Source organism: Cetorhinus maximus, chromosome 17, assembly GCF_964194155.1.
Source record: "Cetorhinus maximus chromosome 17, sCetMax3.hap1.1, whole genome shotgun sequence".
NCBI classification, from domain to species: domain Eukaryota; kingdom Metazoa; phylum Chordata; class Chondrichthyes; order Lamniformes; family Cetorhinidae; genus Cetorhinus; species Cetorhinus maximus.
The window spans coordinates 64417081-64430762 of record NC_135895.1 but is presented as its reverse complement, the minus strand read 5'-3'; the positions used below and the strand labels follow the sequence as shown (position 1 = coordinate 64430762).

Sequence of the window (13682 nt, the reverse complement as noted above, 5' to 3'; positions counted from 1 at the left end):
GAAGATAATTTTTTAAACCGCGAATTTTGCATCGAGATGTGAGGTGGCACGGCTGTGCTACACCCTGAAATGGTCGAGACAGCGCCTGAACCGTTATTTATCTGAATTGGCGGCAGATAAGAGAATCATTAACCGAAATGAATGGCTGGCAACAGCAAAGCGGAACCTAGCCATTCTGGAAAGGAGCTTGCGTAATTTTGGTACTTTGATTACAAGCAGTGATTATAGGTTGACTTCCTGCTGGCCTAGTTATTTGAATCTTAGGTGTTGAAACATTACTTTTTCTTGATCTAAACCATTGACTTTTTATTATTGAGAAGCCAAGGTGAAAGGTCAAAGCCCACATATAGGATTGACCAACGTTTGACATTTCTATTTACATTTTAACATTGTGACTGGTTGACCTTGTGCATTTTATCATTTTTAGTGCACAGTCAACTCCATGCTGGAAAATGAAGGAGGTTTGTAGAATCTGTGCCCGGGAGCTGTGTGGTAACCAGCGACGATGGATCTTTCACACAGCTTCCAAACTGAACCTACAGGTTATCCTATCCCACATACTGGGCAAAGAGGTATCCCGAGATGGGAAAGCAGAGTTTGCTTGTAGCAAATGTGCTTTCATGTTAGACCGTATCTACAGGTTTGACACAGTTATTGCAAGAATTGAGGCACTGTCTATTGAGCGTTTGCAGAAGCTGCTTGTAGAGAAGGATCGTATCAAGCACTGTATAGCTAGTCTCTATCGTAAAAATAATGAGGAGCCAAGCAATGACAGCAAGGGGGAGGACATCGTGGCAGATGGCGCCAACCTACCTGATGTTCGGTACCATGCACTGCTTCAGGATGACTTTGTCTATTCCGGATTTGAATCATGGACAGAACAAGGGGAGGAGGCCATGGAAACTCACAGCTGCCAGACTTCAGAGACCTCAAGCTACAAATCCCGGAAGTGTCGCAGCTGTTCAGCCTTGCGTGTGACTGATGCAGATTACGAGGCAGTTTGCAGAGTACCCCGGAAGTTAGCAAAGACTGTTTCTGGTGATCCGTCCATCAGGTGTGGAAGTAGTGTGGTGGGCAGTATAACTGCTGAGGAAGGAGTCACAGTGCCAGTCATACACGAGACAGTGTCCATTGGGCAGTGTGAGTCTAGGACTTCTGTCTATGCTGACTCTCTGGATAAAATGTCTCCAGCCTCTTCCATCGAATCTTTTGGCACTGCAGTGGAGCCTTCTGTACCCATCAGAGAAGTGGCACAAGTAGAAAAAAGTGCCAAAGATGACAAAAGTCCCAAATCAGATTTTTCTGATGGCCAAGCAACCTACCCTTTGTTGCACAGCCAAAAGCTGGACTTTGTACTTAGCTTAGTGAAGAATGTTGAATACAGGCCAGTTTCAAGCCCAAAAGGCAGCAAATTGCCGATTCCAGTCAGGCCCACTCCTTTGGGCTCTCAGTCAAGTGGCAGTTTGGGCGATGGGATTTCCAAGTCTGATCTACAGAACAATGGCCACGAATTTGCTGGCAGATACATAGAACCTCCCAGGATGCACCTTAACTTTGATGATATGGCAGACCTTGAGGACCTCCTTCAGGACATGCTTGATGAATATATTCCAATTTGCACCCAGGTACTTGAAGTGTTACTGTCTGTCTAGTTTGTTGTCTTGCCATTACTCCCACGACCCAGTTTTAACAGTCAAAGAAAACAGAGCCATTAGCATTATCAGAAAATCTCTGCTTAACATTTGAACTTTTCAAAATAGTTGCTCAACTTTTTTCTTCAATGATCCACCACCACCACCCCCCTCCTCCAGCATAAATAGTTTTATGTTTGATAAACAGCTCTAGTTGTGAAATGTAGGGCTTTTCTTTATTATTGCCATGGTGCATAGCATTATAATGAGTGTTTCTGCCGTGTGTAAGAGGTTCAAGGAAATATACTGATCAACATAGATAAATAGATGGCAGGGTTTATTCTGTATTTAATATAATCTGTGAATTCCTAATGCATTGATTTGTTGCTATGCTGCCACTTCTCTTCACTGTTTGTTTGGTTGGACTTGAAAGTTTTGGGCTTCATGCATCAGTTACAGACCCAAGAGGGCATGTACAGGAGTAACAAGGGCATTGGTCTAAATGCAGTGTCCTACATCGTGCTTTATCATTCTAGTCACTTGGCATAAATTTCCTTTTGAAATAATTGTAGTTCAGTATCCTTTTTTTAAAAAGTTCTCATCAAATTGAGGAAAATCAATGTTGGAGAATGGACAACTTTCCACTGTAGACCATTCGATTTGCAACAAAGCAAGTGATGTGCTGGGGAAAGGCAGGCAGACTCAGGAGGGCCTCATTAGCTTGTCGCTTTCCTACTTCCCGCCCAAAACAGCTGTGAAGCCTGTGGAAAGCAACTGCCTGGCTTTTAAAAGCAGGTAGTAGGAATCTGGCATCGGGGACCCAGGCAAACACCCCCTGGGACATGTCAGTGGATTGTTGGGGCTTGGCAGGGGATTCTAGTCCAGGGAGATGGGGAGGCCCAAGACTTCCTACTAGGGCCCACAAGGAACCAAATAGAATTTTAAAGGCAACTTGCTGGGCCTCCCCTGATCTTAGCTGCTGTTCCCAGCTTGGTAGGGAAGTTGGGACCACTCCACTGCTCAGGCCTCAGCTTTTAAAATAAAGCAGATCAGGCCCCAGTGATGACATCGGAGGCGAAAGATACTTAAGAAAGACTCCACTGGTTTAGGGTGGGTGTCCTTGCCACCTGCTATTTAAAATTATAGTCAGCGAGATCAGGCAGCAAAACAGTGAATAAACTCCTCACCACCACCCTGCCCATCACTCCCCCACCTGTCACTCCCAGTCCCATTTTTAACTGCCCCCTCACCTGGTCTCTGCCTGGTGAGCCAGTTAAAATCAAAACCCAAGTGCCAGCATCAGGTATGTATCAAAACTTGATTCAGAGTAAAGTTTCCACTGCTCTACCCAAACAATATGCTTTAACTCTAACCTCAAAAGAGTATCCCTTATGTACCAAAGTGTAACTTTTTCCATTTCCCACATCATTCTCTTTGAGTGAGATTGTTAAGCAATGCCAGTTTTCCACTGTAGGATCATGCTCTATTAGAAATGAATTGAGACTGCCGAAACTCATTTCACACACAGCATATACAGTCAATGGAGAGAGAACACTTTCATACCATTGGACTGGCCTAGATTTGAGTCCAGGTATCCAAAGGTAAGGCCAGAATCGAACCCACTGTGCCACCAGTTCCAAAGTGTCCCCTTGAATAAAAATGTTTGTATTTAACACATTCTAATTGCTTTCTGCTTTGCAATTTCCCCTTTCTATTCTTGCACTGCTGCATACATCACACCCAACTGGCAGGACAAACAGAACATCTGCTCTCCCAGCTGCCATTAACCCAGGGCCAGGGTGGAGGAGAATGCAGCAATAAAAAACAGCATGAGTCGCTTGGTCTCCAGATTGAGCTCCTTGCCACCCTTTGAAAATGTACCAATCAGAGTTGACCTGCCAACCAATCAATTGTTTCTCCCTTTGAAATTTGACATTCTTGCATCTGTCCTGATGAGTGCAAGATGAAAAGCTTCGACAACAATAAGACTCAAATATTCATCTGTTCTTTCATAAGTGCTTCACTTCAGCGAATATTAAAGGTAAACATCTCTAATAATGCTTGTCAGCCAACAAAATAGAAAGTCAACGTGCTGATTTCTGACAGGGGTTAGTGCTGGTGCGGATTACTTTGAAATAGTGGAGTCAATTCACTGATCCCCTTCTCCCAATAAGAACCTGTACTTGAGAACATGGGTCAGAGATAAAGCTACTGCACTGTAGTGAAGTGTCTAAGGCACAGAGTCAGCTGTAGATAAAGCAAGCAGCAGTTTATTAAATACAAGTATTCATACAAGGGACTGCTCTCTCAGAATGCTCTCAGAGGCAATTCAAAGATCCACAGTTTCTGTCAGTTATTTATACCATCTTTGTGATACCTCATCATTAACTCACAATGTTCTTGTACGTCTAATTCCACAATTACAGATGAGCTTACAAACCAATCACAAAATGACCTGACCTTTAGCACAAATGATGCCCCCAGTTTATTACAAAACACAAATTTTCCTGTCTACCCTGACGTTTTACAGTAGTGCCCAGTCATCTGCATATCTTAGCCTGGCCCTAAGGTCAGGCAATCAGTTTTATCACAGTATAACTCATAGATCATTCATCAGTTTATTCTATCCTGACCCAAAGGTCACATTCCTTAGCTTGTCATCGACTGGCCCATGGTTCAGTCATCAGCTTCCTGGCCTGACTCAAAGGTCACATTCCTTACTACATTCACTGTAGTGTATTTTTTTAACTGCAAACACTTTTAAATCTTATATCTGCAATTTGGTCAAACCTGAGCAATCCCAAGGTAAATCACTTCAACACTGTAGTGCAGATTATATTGCCCTTCAAGCTCAGTATGCTGAGAATCCAATGAATTTACCCTAGTGTTATTTTTCCTTCAGAGGATACCTGTTCTTTCCACTGTTGTGCTACCATTTGATCATAGAATCATTAACATCATTGGTGACCTGATAGTAATGCATGGCAGTAACATTGACACTGCATTTACATCAGCACTGCTGCTTCTGGGGAAGCTTGGCTCAGGCAACACCATTGCAGCATAAATAATGCCAAGATGGTCGATTTAGCTGCACAATGATGCACCTCAAGAGATGGTTTTAACCTCCATGGTGACAGCTAGATTTGGGCTTTTTTCATTGGTTCTTGGTTTAGAGCCAGAAATTTGAATTTTGTAACCATCAACAAGCTTAATGAGGGCTATGGGGGCCCAGCGTTTGCCACCAAAACTGGCAACACCCTCGCTCATCTGATCGCCAGGGGCCTCAAGGGAATTAAGTCCCTAATTGGCAATGGGGACACTGCCACTGGACGCCCAGCTCCACGGAGGTCACTTAATTGCTGCACTTCCCCCTCCTGCTTCGGAGAGCTGCAGGCCAATCAGAGGCCGACAGCTCTCCATCACTGGCTGTGCCACTGGATTCGGTGGCTGCTGCCGATAATGCACTGGGGTCTTCAGGGTTCGTCGTTAGATCCCTGGAGAAAGGTAAGCAAGGGCAGGATAGAGGTCATGGGGAGGGGGTTCAAAGAAAGGGCAGGGGGGCTGGTTCTCTGCAGGCAACCCCGGCCCTGCGTGCGTTTGAATGAGAGACTGCCTAGAAAGCTGCAAGGTAGCACCCCCCACCCACTGCTGGCATCTGCTCCAAGCCTTGCTGCCCGGACTTAACTGGGCAGACATGGGAGAATGAAATGGTGCCCCCTGTGTCCGAATTGCCTCCAGAAAAATGCAGTTGTGGGAGACATTGGACTGTAAGTTCCTTGGAGTGACAATTAATTATGCGATATTTTCTTCCGAGCCCATCTTGCCCGACGTTCTGACTCACACCGGGCAAGATCCAGGCAGTGCAGCACATCCCCAAGGACCGTGGAAGTGAAGGAGGACATGTCCCCTTTTTTACAGCAGTAGCTGCCGTAAACTAGATAAGTTAAAGGTCCAATTGAACTTTAAAGGTCCTTGACAGGCCAGGGAGAAGGTAAGTATCTAAGGTAGGGTATGTGGGCTGTGGGGATTGGAGGTCGGGGGGAGGGGGGTGTTGGTTGGGCCTGTGGGGCGGGGGGTGGTGGAGTTGGACCTCGGTGAGGGGGGCGGTATCAGACCTTGGTGGGGGCGTCAGTCCTTGGTGGGAGGGTCAGTCCTCAGTGGGAGGGGATTGGACCACAGTGGGGAGGAGGTCGGATCTCAGTGGGGAGGGTTTGAACCTCAGGGGTGTGGGGGGAGGTTGGAGGGAGTGGGCTTGGAGACCTTGGAGAGGAGGGTGGTGGGGGGTGTTAGTCCTCAGTGGGGAGGGCGGGGGGACCAGACCTCCAGGGGTGGGTGCAGGAGGGGGTGGAGGTTTTGGGTCGGGCCTGCGATGGGGAGGGAGGGGGGCCAGGTCAGGCCAGGTATGGGGGGGATGTCTGAGGGATGAGTCGAGTCATGTCGGTCGGGGGTGAGGGGGAGGCGTCGGTCAGGCCGGGAGGGTGGGGACTGTTTCATGAGGGGGGTGGGGGTCAGGTTGGGCCTTGACCAGGTGTGGAAGTGAGACTCTGAGTTCGAGGGGGGATGTGGGTGGGAAGGAATATCGTGGGAAGTGGTTAGTCAGGGGGTGGGGGAGTTCCATTGGGGGTTGGGGGTGTGGGGAGAGTCCTTTGGGGGTGGGGAGGTTCGGTCTGGATCTTTACAATAGTTACCCAGAAGTTAGAAGAGGTCTTCGGATGGATCCCAGTGCAGGACAATTGCCCAGAGGAAGTTCCAAGAGGGAGTCCCCAGCGCATCTTTGTATTACCCCCCAATCCGACGCTGGGGATCTCGGAAGTTACAGCCCATTAGATTCCTCCCTGTGACTTTTATACAACTGTGTTTGTGCTGTCCTCACTCTATTGTGCTTTGAGTGTGCCTAGAGACTGTCACATTATTTAGAAAATGGGATCCTATTCTAGATGTAACACGATCTTCCTTATTACAAGAATGGAAGATCACAATGTGATAAGCTGGAACAGTGTGTTATGCTGCAAATGCGACACTGATTGTCAGTTGACAATTCACTTTATTTTGCCCAATTGTCCCTCTGGGGTTGTACAAGATTACAGATGGGTCCAGATAAAGAAGTCCCTTCAACCTATTTGATCTCATCTCCCTGGAATAGTAATCCCATCATCTGTCCATTATAGAAACTAGTCATTTTTTGAGTTCTATTTGTCCAACACAAGGACAACAAAGCCTGCATATGATCTGTTATGCAACGTGCTAAACTTGTAATCAGTAACTCACTGAATGCCATGGGTACTGGCTAACAGACCAGCACATGCCCATATCAATCAACATTGTTTATGTGGAGGAAAAAAGTCAAGTAAAACTTGTTAAACTCATTATGTAAGGTTGCTTTTTCCTTCTTGCTATATGTCACATAACAATGGTTATAATAGGAATCTAATCAAAGTGCAAAGATGATACTATAAACACATGTGAACAGCATTTAAATTGGTTTAGATTAGACTTTGGAACCCAGGTTTAAATTGCAACACTGTAATCGCTCTCTAGTGTCTCTCATTCCTTAAATCAATTTAATTCATACTGATCTCTTTACCCTAGGGTTGAGGAGTTCCTCCTGTTGATAACTTTAGCAAAAATGTTTTATGCTCAGACACAACTAAATTATCAACAGGAATAATTTCACACTTTTGGTTCTACTGAGTTTATTTCATATTAACTTTCACCTGTTGGTACATATACAAGTGTATTATCTCTAGTTGTAATTTTATTTGGGTGGTGAATATTTGCGATTTATTTTGTATAATTTTGGAGACTATCAGTTAAGACAATAATTATTGACTCCATGTCATTAATCCATAATAATGCATAATGAATAATAACCACATTGCAAACTTATACGGAAATGGTTAAAAATGTTCAATCCAGGAAACACCTAGCTATCCATCTATATCTTGGAATTCACCAAGGCTCCTTAGACAGATGACCACTACCATCTAGAAGGACAAGGGCAGCAAATAGATGGGAACACCACCACCTGGAAGTTCCCATCCAGGTCACACACCATCCTGACTTAGAAATATATCGCCATTCCTTCACTGTTGCTGGGTCAAATTCCTGGAACTCCCTCCTTAACAGCACCGTGGGTGTAACTACACCACATGGACTGCAGCGGTTCAAGAAGGCAGCTCACCACCACCTTCTCAAGGGTAACTAGGGATGGACAATAAAAATGCTGGCCCAGCCAGCGAAGCCCACATCCCGTGAATGAATAAAAGAATTACGTATAAATTTAAGTTTTATGTCGAGTGCAAATGTTAATTCTGGTTCTCGCAGTTGGTCAGGCACCATCTGTGGGGATTGTTGGAGATATTTTCTGTTTTTAAACCCCAAAATTGCTGATTGGCTCACAGGGCAGAATTTCACGTTCCACAAGTGGCCATATGACCGACCCGATTGGGCGTAAAATCGCGTGAGATGATGTCAGGCAAGCATCCCGATGCCATTGTGCACTCGTGCGATATTTCGCTTGGCGGGCACGCTCAAAAGACCGAAGCGTGCCCACCAACAATTAAGCCCATTAACCATCTCAGATTTTTCATGGCCCCCTCCAACCTTATGGCCGGCGGACAGGCAAATCGGCCAGGCGGTCTTTACATTTTTCATCAAACCTTATCCAAGGGCGGGATGAAATTCCATTATGAAATAAGATAAAAATAAATAACTGTGAACAGCATTTTTATGAAGTATATTTTGCTTGATTGTGATGCATGGACATTTTTTTGCAACTTTTTAAACCTTTAATCATTTGAAGGTCTGCAGCTCCCTGAGGCAACTGTCTGCCTTCAGGGAGCTCTCTCGCAGCGCTCACCCGTGCCCGCAGTGACACCATTGCCCACCCTCACCCTGGCAGTGCTGAGCTTTTCAGCGGGTGTTTCACACTGGCTGACCATTGATTGGCCAGCCAACATGAAAACGTGGTCAGGGGCCGATCGCGATCGCCAGTCTGTTTCCTGGCCATTTCCCAGCCCGTCAATTGTGCGCACCTGCCAAAGGTAAAATTCAGGCCATAGTCTCTGGAACAACTATTGAACAGCAACACAACGAGCAATGCTATGGGGCATCTGCCAGCAACACTATCTGTCAATCACTTGACTGACTGGTTCTAATAACAACGCAACATTGCTGTCATATGCAGATTCCTGTCCTCCTCCTAAGCTTCTGACTTCTCCTGTGGCGCATGCATTCTTGTGTGCACCTAGATAATGAGAGTTAGCAGGCCCTTTCACGATGGAAAAGACATCACTGTGAGCCCAATCATTTACCCCTGCCCGACATCTACACATGCCTATTTACTGATAGCAAAGTGGAATGTCCAGGCACACCATAATGCGCTTCATCCTGTGCTCAAATTCTCAACATGCTAGTTGAGAAATCCACTAATGGGTTCCCTACTGCTGTCTACCACAAGCCTAACTTCACTGGTCAATATACGTGCTGGGATTCCTAATGCTCCACATGCTACAAAATTGGCCTTATCGGCAATCTCATAAATAGGGCTGGGGCCATTTGCTCACCATAGAGCCTTGATACTGAAAAATGGTGTATCAAAGCTATCCTGTGGGATAATGGCTACCCCGGTCAGATCATTTCTCACTGTGCATTGTGCATACTCAGGAATGGGCCTAAGGCTACCACTTTCAGACCTGAAAAATACCCAGTCTACCTCAAATGACCCTGGAAGGGTAAAGCATCTCATAGATTTGAGCAACAGATGAAGCTTGCCGTTTCATGCTACTACTATGCAGTGGCAACATGAGCAGTGTTTTCTACGAACAGGATGTTGCCATCAAGCCAAAAAGACATTCTGCCTACCCCATAAATGCGCAATGTAGTATATGAATTTCAGTGCTGGTGCAATGCCAGGTACATAGGCCATATATCCCAATGATTGGCAGATCATGTCAAACAGCACATCCCTTCAGCTGTTTACAATAGTAGAGTACTGACTGTACTCAACCAAACCATGCTTGTAAAACTCAGAACATAATATCTGACATTAAATATGATTCCGCAATTGAGCAGCACTTGCTAAACAGCCTTGAGTGTGTTAAGAATTACACTAACGACCAATTTAAGTTTCACAGTTGCACTCGCAATGTAGCTCACTTACGCTTGCTAGAAGCTACATATATTCATATGCAGTGATCTGTTCTCTGCTGGCAAAATGAGTGTGACCAGAAATTGCACCTCTTTTGAATAAACAAAAGCTTGGGGGACAATAGCTCCCTGGTGCATTCCCAACGGCAGCATTTCGACCGATCGGAGCCGACTTGTCAACCAATCAGCACCCCTTTTCTCATGCAGTATAAATTGTTGTTCACTTTAAAATTTGGCATTTTGCATCTGTCGCAATGAGCTCCTGTTGTAAATAGTCTGGGATCATTAAGTTCACTTGTTACATCCTCATCGTAGCCTTGGTGAAAACAGCGAAATCTATGCAGAGCAAGGATCAATCTGGGGATTTTCCCAGTGTATATGGCACAGTACACAGGTAGTGCACTTCCAGAAAAAGCCCCAAATCTGAGCTGTGGATTTTTTATAACAATTTTACTGTACCAGTGTATGGTAGGTCTTTATTTCATTTTAATGAGACAATCTCCAAACTAAATAATTAAGCTCCTTTCTTTGTCTTATACTTGTAGTCGTTTGGTAGCACAGAACCTGAGTATTGTTGAAAAAAGAGACTTTTTTTGGTCTAATCTTTTCATCTTGTACTCTTCAGGACAAATCGCAAGAATACCAAATGTAAAGGGAACAATAGTTTATACTGTATGAAAAGAATTCTCATACAGTATAAATTGTTGCCCCCTTTACATTTGCTATTCTTGTGAATTGTCCTGATGAGTGCAAGATGAAAAGCTTCGACAAAAAAAATCTTTTTTCAGCAATACTCTTATTCTTGTCATTGAGGTTTGTATCAGCAACAAAACAAACCTCTAAAACTCAAGCTGTGATTTCACATTTCCGCTGTTCTAACCTGACATTGTTTGACTTTGGACTTAGCAAATGGTGGCAGCTGTCAGGTGATTCTGCTACATAATTCTAGGCACCAGTTGAGTCAGCTCTATGATCTTTAAAGATTTTTACCTCCTAGCTGTCTATCAAAGAATGGGGAGTTTTAACATCAGAGGCACAGTATGCACAATTGTGCACAAAGTGATTTAACCATTGTCAGGATTTGGAGCATTTTGCATTCTTAGGTAGGAGATGCCATTTTGCTTTTTTTTTTATCAAATTCTGTCTCAGAATAGGAAGCAGCAAATGTAATAAATACAAAACCAGTGTCTAAATTTGATTCTTGGGGCCAGAGGGCTAAGGTTGGTGGTGGTGGAGGACAAGAGTTAGGCTGGTGTGTGTAAAAAATTTCGAAATGCCTGCTTTGCCATTTCTTACTGTTCTGGCTAAGTGTAGTCGCACTGTAACACTCCTGCTGTTAAGACATCTTGTTTATTAATTTAAAATATCGTGATAATTTTCCATTTAATGAACTGTGGCTCATGTTTACAACTGTGGCTACTGCCACAAGCTGAGAATGAAAAAGCCACAAAAAAACTGATGGTCAACTCCTGCGCTCTGTTGATATTATGCAAGTTGATAAGTCAGCATCAATCAACATCAATTAGCATCAATATCAGTGCAATATCTGTTGTGACACTTGGATGACCCAAGGTCAAAGCCTAGTTTATCCTGAGTTAGGAACAGTAATTGGCCTTGGTGTTTGTGTTGGGATAGGGAGAACATAGTGAACACATGCACCTCAGGTGAGAAATTGACACAGTTCTGATGTCCCCGCTGCTGAATATTTATGCATCTGACTGTATTAATGTATGAATTAATGAGCAGTTGAGTGATTTTTTTCCTCTCAGCACCATCAGTTCCCATTGTGACACGGTATGTGATATCCACAAAGTACTGAATGCATGACTACATTTTACCACTGAGTTCACATGCTTCAAAATTCGCAATTCTTGAAATTTGAATTAAATTGTTCCTTGCCCTAGTGCCTATGCAGCAAAAAAATACCATGTGAAGTATGTCACTTTCAGTGAGTATTCATTTATTATATGGGATTCTTTATAATTTCACTGATTTGCCCTGGGCAAAGTGGACAATGTGAGGTATGGAAAAAAAATACCATTCAATATATGGAGCTCTAGACAGATATAGGGTGACTACAGGATTGCACTGCTTCGACACTATGCTGAAATATTTGACCATTTGTTCTCCTAGAACCTGATTGAGGAGCAGCAGCAGCAGTTGAACCAGTATGAGTCAGCAGCTGGACAGTGCGTTACTGAACTGCAGAAAGCCCAGGTCCAAGTACATGGGTTGCAGGGCAGAATCCAGGAGACAGAGTCTGCCAACAAGGTGAGCTACTAGGAGTGATAGAGGTTTGGTGTATAAGTGGCATGCAGATCTAAATTGTTCTTTTGAGCAGTGCCACTGCAGACATGAGGTCAGAACCAAAGAGGCAACATATAAACCATGCTTGTCTTTCCTCACCACCCCCCCACACCCAACACCTCGCCCCCAGTCATCATACATAGACCCCTCAGAAACAATAGAATGATTTGAGGCACTGCCTGCAAGCACATTGGGCAGGATTTTGCCCTTGGCAGGGGTGGTCGGGAAGCTGACCGCCACCCGCGATCAGCTCCGCACCGCAATTTCACGCCGGCGGGCCAATTAAGGCCCGCCCAGCATGGAACGCAAGTGGCAGCACTCAGCACTGCCTGTGTGTGTGTGTGTGTGTGTGTGTGTGTTTGGGGGGGGCCTAGCACAAACTTTGTGCATGCGCACAAAAGAGTGAGTGCCTCAGGGAGATGAAGCGCTGTTTAAAAAAAAATAAAGGAAATAAAATTGTCACAAAACATGTCCCCTCATGTGACTGTCACATGAGCTGGGACATGTTTTTAATTCAAAAATAAAATTTTTATTTGATATTTATTTACCTTAGGAAACCTCATCCTACCCATAGCTGAGGTTTCCTAAAATATGTAAAGGCCGCTTGGCCTTTTCGCCTGCCTGCCAACCGTTAGGTTCAACTGGCAGCATAAGTTTGAATTTAAGTAGCTTCTTAATGGCCTTAATAGGCCTTTCAATTGTTGGCAGGCATGCAGTCGACTCTGGCACGCGCCTGCTGAACGAAATATCGCGAGACTGTGCGATGACGTTGGGAGGCTCGCCCAACGTCATCGCGCGTCATTTTATACTTGGGTGTGTCGGGTGTGCACCCACACGCTGAGCTTAATATTCAGCCCATCGTGTGAGAACCTCACTCACATCAGGGACACCAATGTAATGAATAACTGTAAGCTATTTTTGGCCTATCTGGTTTGTCACACAATAATATTCTCCATTTTAAAATCGTAATGCACTGTCTCTGCGGTGCAATTTAATTTGCTGACTGGATTTGCAATAATATGCATCGAATTGATGATGTCAGAGGTGTGGAGTTACAATAAATTTAGAATGTTCTGCATCAAACTGTACAAAACACAAGATTATTTTCAGGAAAACTCAAGAGGGTTCTATATTTTTGGTATATATTTTTTATAAATACATATGTTGTATATCTTTGTATCGTGGGTTCAAACCTAGCCCACACTGATTAAATCCTTTCTTCTTTGGTTCTCAAGTTCTAACATAAAGAAGATAAAAGAAAGACTTGCATTTATATAGTGCTTTTCATGATCACCAAACGTCCCAAAGGGCTACAGCCTGTAGCGTAGTCACTTATAATATCGGAAATGTGGCAGCCAATTTGTGCACAGCAAGCACCCACAAACAAGGATGTGACAATGATCAAATAATCTGTTTTGTGATGTTGAACAAGGGATTAATATTGGCCAGGACACCAGGGATAACTCCCCTGCTGTTCTTCAAAATAGTGCCATGGGATATTTTACATGAGGCCTCTGTTCAACATCTAATCCAAAAGATGAGACCTCCAACAGTGTAGCATTGCCTCAGTGCTGCACTGGAGTGTCACCTTGAGTT

The 13682-nt window shown here is 44.3% G+C and overlaps 1 protein-coding gene across 2 annotated transcripts in view; it reads left to right on the top strand.

Annotated features, from left to right (window-relative positions):
- pde4dip (phosphodiesterase 4D interacting protein) overlaps nt 1-13682 on the top strand; it is a 545686-nt gene that overhangs the window by 369484 nt on the left and 162520 nt on the right. The window contains exons 1-2 of one of the 2 annotated variants that reach the window (XM_078561345.1): nt 399-1625; nt 11913-12050. In XM_078561345.1, the coding sequence (XP_078417471.1) occupies nt 453-1625; nt 11913-12050 (1311 nt within the window). In that variant the 5' untranslated portion in view covers nt 399-452. Of the gene's footprint in view, nt 1-398; nt 1626-11912; nt 12051-13682 lie in introns of those variants that run through there. The other variant, XM_078561344.1, reaches the window with a different exon arrangement.